The following is a 6941-nucleotide window of genomic DNA, read 5'->3' on the forward strand; positions in this document are numbered from 1 at the left end:
GCCCCCCAAGGGGAGCCCTGGCTGTTGTGGGCATTTGGGGGAGTGGACCATTGCATTGTCTGTCTGTCAGCACCGACTGTCTCTACCCTTGAAATAAATGATATATTTTTAAAAGGACCAGCACACAGTTGAGTGGGGTCACGAGAGGGGACCTCCATCCCTCACCTGGCTGTCGCCTTCCTTGCCCGGCTCCTCCAGCCCCGACCGCCGCCTTGACAGCTGCTCTCGGAGATTTAGAGTCTGGAAGGGTGGAGGGAGAATTGGAGCAGTGGGGGCTCCTTGGCGCCCAGCACGACTTCCCCCACGCACCGGCCCTGGCCATCATGGCCATTTGGGGGAGTGAACAAGTAGATGGAAGGCATCTTCCTCCCTCTCTCTATCCATAACTGTCTTTTTTTTTTTTTTTTTTGACAGGCAGAGTGGACAGTGAGAGAGAGAGAGACAGAGAGAAAGGTCTTCCTTTTGTCATTGGTTCACCCTCCAATGGCCACCGTGGCCAGCGCGCTGCAGCCGGCGCACCGCGCTGATCCGAAGCCAGGAGCCAGGTGCTTCTCCTGGTCTCCCATGGGGTGCAGGGCCCAAGCACTTGGGCCAGCCTCCACTGCACTCTCGGGCCACAGCAGAGAGCTGGCCTGGAAGAGGGGCAACCAGGACAGAATCCGGCACCCCAACCGGGACTAGAACCCGGTGTGCCAGCGCCACAAGGCGGAGGATTAGCCTAGTGAGCTGCGGCGCCAGCCTAACTTTGTCTTTCAAATAAATAAATCTTAAGAGAACAAACAAACGTCTTTGGTTCCACCTTTCCCCATCCAACCATTTCCTCCTTGCTCCCAGTCTGAGTCCCAGTGCTGGGTTCTCCCCAGGTCTAGCTCTCACTAGGAGCTTCGCCCCTAGGCTCTGCCCAGTGGGGGGTCCCTTCGTAGGAACCCCACTGTTTTCCCCCCATAGGCCAACCCATTGGTTCTCTGCCCTCGTCCTGCGCCAACTCAGTCTCAGACCCCCAGTTTCCCCATTGGTGGCCAAGGCCCTCCCCAAAGACAGCACCCGCGCTCCGGGCCACGCCCCCACCTCCTGATTGCTCAGCTCCAGCTCCTCCTCCAGCACGGCCACGCGCTCCAGCGCCATCCGCAGCCGCTCCCGGACCTGACGCAGCAGAAGGCAGACGCTGGAGACCAGACCGTTCCCGGGAGGAGGGCCCTGACCACTCTCCCAGGCCACCCTCAGCGCTCCCCTCTCCACGCACGCGCCAGGAAGCCTCTTCTGGGAGCCCCCGCCCTAGCTCGTTGGAATATTATCCCCAGGCGGGTCCCAGCCCAGCCCGGCCCAGGTTCCCAGGCTCCATCCCGGCTCCCCTTCTGCTACCTTCTCGTCCAGGGCCTTGTGGTGCTCGAAGAGGGATTTCAGAGCCTTAAGCACCTCCACCTCCGAGGAGACCCCGCCCGGCGACTGGGCCTGGCGCTTCACCACGGTCATGCGCAGTGACCTCTCGTGCCTGGACACCAGGCACTCCAGGTGTTCCAGGAGGAGCTGCAGGGCCGTGGGCCAGAGTCGAGGAAGGCGGTGACAGGTGGGGACATACAAGGGCAGGGAGAGCCAGGTAAGGAAGAGAGAACGCGATGCAGATGCGGGTGGGACGCGCAGGAAGAAGCGGGACCACAGGACACCGGCCGGGACGTGGGAGCCAGGAGGAGGTCAGTCTGCCCCCAGCCCACCCACCCCGCCTAGGCTCACCCGCGTGTTGTTCCGCTCCGCCTTCAGCTCTGCGATCTCCTCCTCCCTCTCCAGCAGCTGCTCGCGACATAAGTTCAGCTCCTTCGTCAAAGCTGCGAACTCCTGTCGGGGCGTAGGCAGGATCCGAACAGTCAGACCGCTCCACGCCGCAGCGCCCTCACGCCTCGGGGCGGAGAGTTCGAAGGCCCCGCCCCCTGCTCACCAGGCCCCGCCCACGGAATACCTCCCCGCCAGGCCCCGCCTTCCCCGCCGAGCCCCACCCCCTGCTCGCCCACCGAGGCCAGCCTCGCCACGCCCCGACCCCGCCTCGTCAGGACCTGCCCACGGAGGCATTCCCTGCCCCAGCCCCGCCCCCCGAGGCCGGCCCCGCCCCCCGAGGCCGGCCCCGCCGAGCCCCACCCCCTCCTCGTCAGGACCTGCCCACGGAGGCATTCCCCGCCCCGGCCCCGCCCCCCGAGGCCGGCCCCGCCAGGCCCCGCCCCACGCCCCGCCCCCGCCCCCCCGGCCGGCTCCTCCAGGCTCCACCCCCCGCGCGCCCGCCCCGCCCTTCCCCGCGCGCCCCGCCCAGGCCCCGCCCTCCAGCCCCGCCCCGCCAGGCCCCGCCCGGACCTGGGGCAGCGCGATGCTGAGCTGGCGCTGCAGCGAGTCCTTCTCGTGGCCCAGCTCGCGCAGCCGCAGCTGCGCCGTGGCCAGCCCGTCCTGCGCCTCGCGCAGCGTCTCCAGCAGGCGCTCGCGCTCCGTGAGCATCGTGACCATGAGGCGCTCCAGCTCGCCGCCCGCCTCGTCCGGGCCCAGCGCCGAGCCCCGCCGGCCATCCTCGCTGATGGTGGGCATCACCTCGCACATCATGGCGGCGGTGCCAGCCTGCGGGGGGCGGGAAGCGGACGGGGAGCGGAGACCCGCCTCGTCAGGGCCCAGGCAGGGAAACTGAGGCACGGCCGGGGGCGGTGCGGAGGAGGGCGAAGCCGGGCCGCTCTGCTGATGACGGGGTGCGGGGCGCTGCTCCGGGAGAACCGGTTTGGCCGCCAGGTGCAGCCAGGGGAGACTGAGGCTTGCCCTGTGTTGTCACAACTGAATCTCATTGCTTTCAGGAAAACGGCCCTGGCTACCCGGGCGAGGCCATCCGGGAAAGCTGCGGGACCCAGGGTCTTTCCTGCCCCGCTCTGCGGAGCGCCCCCCTCAGCGTGGGTCGGGAAACAGGCCCAGGCCGGCCACCGGAAGGCGATCGCTGGGACACAGCTCCTGTGCGAGGCCGGGGGCGTGGCTCTCAGCTACATCCCCGCCCAGCCCTGGCACCTAAAGAACCCACAGAACCACTGCACTTGGGCGCGGGGGCTGAACAACACCGCCTGAAGGCACCTCGCTCCCTCTTCACACCCCAAACCCTAGCCCCTCCCCGCTCCTCTGGCCACAGGAATCCAGGCTTCTAGCCACTTCCTTGCCCAGAACTAGGGGTCCGAGCTTCCTCCTCCCAAATCCCAGGAGTCAGGGACTCCTGCCTGCCCTCCTCCCAGGAGGCCGTCTCCCCTGGACCAGCCTTTAGCTCCCTCCTCCTCCGGGGCACAGGGGTTCTGAGAAGGGGCGGGGCTTGGGAGGGAAGGCGGGGCTTGGGTCGCTGGACCCCGCCCCTGCACCCCTCCCTCCACGCACTTCAGGTCGGACGGGCCCTGCTCGCCCACCCGGTCGAAAGCAGGAGGGACTTTCACTCCAGTCCTTGCTTTGCAGCATAACCGGTTCTGAGAGTGGCTCGTTCCCAGCCCCGCCCAGTATGTGGACGGTGTCCAAAGCCTGGACTCCTGCGAGGGGGAGGACAGGGGGCTGAGGGCACTGGCGCCTGGGACAGGGTCTTTAAAGTGGTGCATCTGGGAACCCGGACTGGGAGACCCAGCACTCGAGGCCTAATTCAGGACGCTGGGAGCGGTCAGGCCAGCCTTAGGCCAGAAGCCAACGTGGTGTCTGCAATCCACCACCAGGGGGACGCTTTAGGGAGGCTGCTCTGGGATCTCAGGCTCATTCACTAGAGAGAAATGAAACACAGCAAGTCTGGGGCAGGATCTGTGAAGCCACCGTGCCGCGCTGACAGTGTGCTGGGATGAGGGCACATTCCAGGACTGGAGTCTGGAACCTAGAACCAGCCGGGAGCAACCCGGCCCCTTAGAGAGCGGCTCAGTCAACCCCAGAGCCCCAGCCACAGAGGGCGTCAGATCGACACCTAAGGCAGTGCCCAACGAGCCCAGCTAGGAGATATCTTCTAGCACTTGATGAGAGGATGGTACAACAGGGACTATGGCAGGGGTCGCATCCTTGGTTTGATCACGTGTCTAGATGACGAGAGAACCCTGCAGGCAGAGCATGTGCTCCGGAACGCAGCACTCGCACCCGGGTCCGAGGGAAACAGAAAGGAGCAAGGAGTCTGCCTGGAACTTGGAAGAGGCTGCAGTAAATGCAGGAGGATGCCTGCGGAGACCTGAGAATTTCCTGAAATAAAGGCTGAGCTGGCAAAGCGGGGGAGTTCTGGAAATGAGACATTTCTAGGCTGAAGGCTCCAGAAGAGGAGAGAGCCTAGAACATGTTTAGAATGCCAACGTGGCAGACGGAGGAAAACGCGTATACTGGCCCGGGGTCGAGGCTCAGGCTGCCCTAGGGAAAAAACAGACCAGGTGGAAACGGGTGGGCTTAGCACCTAGAACCCGGAGACGGAACATTGGGAACATACTGGAACACAGAACATCTTGCTGGGAATTTTCTAGATTTAAGACTGAGAAATTAGACACGACCTTAAACAGAAAAGTGCGTTCCAAAGTCCACAGCACCAATCGGAAAAAACTGGTGAACATAATTCATACACATTCTGGAACTTAGAGTGTCCTTGGTAGGAGAATGGCACCTAGAACAATGCCAAGGATGTGGCTCATAGAACACATCTGAAATAAAACTTGGCGTACGCAGTACGGGCTAGTTGTGGAAATGTGGAATATGTCTGAGGAGCGCGTGAGACTAGATGTGGACTGAGGACGTCATCTAGACCTTTGAAAAGATAAATAGGAAGAGACGTGCCTAGAACGTAATGTGTGGCCCAGAACCTAGTCCATGCCTTGGAACAGAGACATGCACTGGGGGTGTCCTGGCATTCTAGATTCTAGAACATGGCCCATTCTAGAACATGCAAAGGCACATGTGTTAATTAGAAATGCAGAAGACAGCGGCCAAGTTCTAGACCACACAATGAGCCTAGGACACAGAACACGTCTGAAGGAAAGGGTGTGCCTTTGGCTCATCAGCCTGAGAGAATGCACTTGGGAAATAGGACATCATGATTCGGGCCCCAGGGGGCAATGCGTCTTGGGGAGATGGAAGAGGCAAGAGAGCCCCAAACGAAGCCCAGCACCCCAGACGACATGGGGATGAGGCAGGGGATTGTCAAGGCCATCTGGGATATGAAGCTGAGGGCAGAGAAGGGAGACCCCTGACGGATGTGAGATCAGAGAAGCTGCACACCTGGAGTAGGGGCCAAAGAGCTGGGGGCTTGGACTCCTGAATCCTTGTGGAGGTCAGAGATGGGGCATCAGAAGCTTAGAGCCAGATTCCCTGGGAGGGGGGAAGGCTGGGACACACACAGGCAAAGGTTTGGTGGGGGTGGGGGGCAGCTCAGAAGCTGGGGTTTGAACTCCTGAGTCCCTGAGGGGCTGGAAGAATGGGGACAAGGCATCTAGGTCTCCTGGGGCGTGGGGTGAGGAGGTGGGGGTGGACAGAAGCCAAAGCATCGCATTCCAGGCCCCTGAAAGGGTGGGAGTCCCAGCGCCCCAGGCCCTGGGGGAGCAGATGCTGGGGTGGCAGAAGGCCGTGTGCATTTCAAGAAGCGCAGGGGGCTGCTGAGCCGGGTGCCAACGGCGGCGAAAGCTGCAGACTGGACTGGCAGGTCCTGACGGGGTGAGGGCTTCCAGCCGGGTTCAGCAAGGGAAGGAGCACTGACTGTCCCCCCAGGGGTGGCCACAGCCCCCAAGGCGGACAAGGCAGCAAGAATCAGAAGCCTGGGCTCCTGGGGGAGCGCTGGGAGTCCCGGGAGCACGGGTGCCGAGGATGGGGCCGAGAGCCTGGACGGCGGAACCCTCAGGCCCGGGTATCCCCGGGTCAGAAGCGTGGCGGGGGGATCCCCCCCCCGGCGCCGCCCGCGCCCCCTCCCTGGCGGTGGCGGCATGGGGTGGGGGAGGCGAGGCTGCTGAGAGCGCTGACCATGGACAGCTCCAGAGCGGGCCTGTGTCCAGGGCGGCCGCCCAGCAGTCCTGGACCGAGGGACGCGGCCGGCTGCCCAAGCCCGAGCCTGGAGCCGGGCAGACGGGGTGCGCGAGTGGGGGACGATGCGGACGCGACGGGGGGCGGCCGGACGTCGCCGGGGGAGCCTGACACCGCGCGGCCGGCGTCTGCAGCTCCCGGGACGGGGCCGAGGAGGGGGGATCTGGGCCCAGAGGGGGTCCCCGGGGGCTGAGCCAAGAAATCCAGGCTCTGGGCCCGAGAGGAAGCGCAAGGCGGAGGTCTGCCTGGGATTCTGGGGTTCGGCTGGGGACTCCGGGCGCCGGGAAGAGGCACGCCTGAGTCTCTGGGGCTGGGCTATGAAATCTGGGCTCTGAGGTCCCTGGGGATGAGGAAGAGAATCCAGGATTTCGAGGAGGCGGGAGAGGCTCGCCGAGGGGTCCCCGGGGTGGGCGCTGCCAGGCGGGCTGGGCCGGGCTCTCACCTACCTGGTCCGCGGCGGCTGCGGGCGGAGCCGGGCTGCAGGAGGAACGTGGGGTGGGGTAGGGGGACCGGGCGGGGCCCCTGGCGGCGGCCGGGGCCCGGCTCTGTGGCTCCGGAGCCCTGTCTCCGCGGCTCGCGCGGGCTCCGCGTCTCTGGCTCCGGCTTGGGCGCCGGGGACCCCCCTCCCCCTCACAGTCTCACAGTCCTCTACCCCCTAAAATAGCCCCCTGCCCCTGTCACCGTTCAGCCTCCCCCCGCGAGGCCGCAGCCGCCAGATCCAGGGGTGCCCACCAGCGCCCCCCAAATCCCACCTTCCCCCCCAAAAAAATTCCTCCTCCCTCCCCCTCCCCCCACCGCTCCCGGGCGGTCGTGGCCCCTTTAACAGGAGACTGACAGACGGCCCTGAGTGGCCAATGGGAGGCGGCGTCGGCGCCGGCCGGCGACTAGACCCCGCCTCCGCACGGGCCGGGAGGGGT

General features: G+C 64.8%; 1 protein-coding gene across 4 annotated transcripts in view; it reads right to left on the minus strand.

Moving 5' to 3' along the window:
• The window catches only part of PPFIA3 (PTPRF interacting protein alpha 3), a 29579-nt gene extending 22786 nt beyond the window's left edge, over window positions 1–6793 (minus strand). For 2 of the 4 annotated variants that reach the window (XM_070063098.1, XM_070063097.1), the window contains exons 1-6: window positions 6471–6793; window positions 2341–2595; window positions 1732–1833; window positions 1363–1527; window positions 1069–1143; window positions 166–240 (exon numbers count right to left, since the gene is read on the minus strand). In XM_070063098.1, coding sequence (XP_069919199.1) covers window positions 166–240; window positions 1069–1143; window positions 1363–1527; window positions 1732–1833; window positions 2341–2580 — 657 coding nt within the window. In that variant the 5' untranslated portion in view covers window positions 2581–2595; window positions 6471–6793. The remainder of the gene's footprint in view (window positions 1–165; window positions 241–1068; window positions 1144–1362; window positions 1528–1731; window positions 1834–2340; window positions 2596–6470) is intronic. The other 2 variants (XM_051828817.2, XM_051828816.2) reach the window with 1 other exon arrangement.
• Between the last annotated feature and the right edge of the window lie 148 nt (window positions 6794–6941).

The sequence above is a fragment of the Oryctolagus cuniculus genome, chromosome 18 (genome assembly GCF_964237555.1).
Source record: "Oryctolagus cuniculus chromosome 18, mOryCun1.1, whole genome shotgun sequence".
Taxonomy (NCBI): domain Eukaryota; kingdom Metazoa; phylum Chordata; class Mammalia; order Lagomorpha; family Leporidae; genus Oryctolagus; species Oryctolagus cuniculus.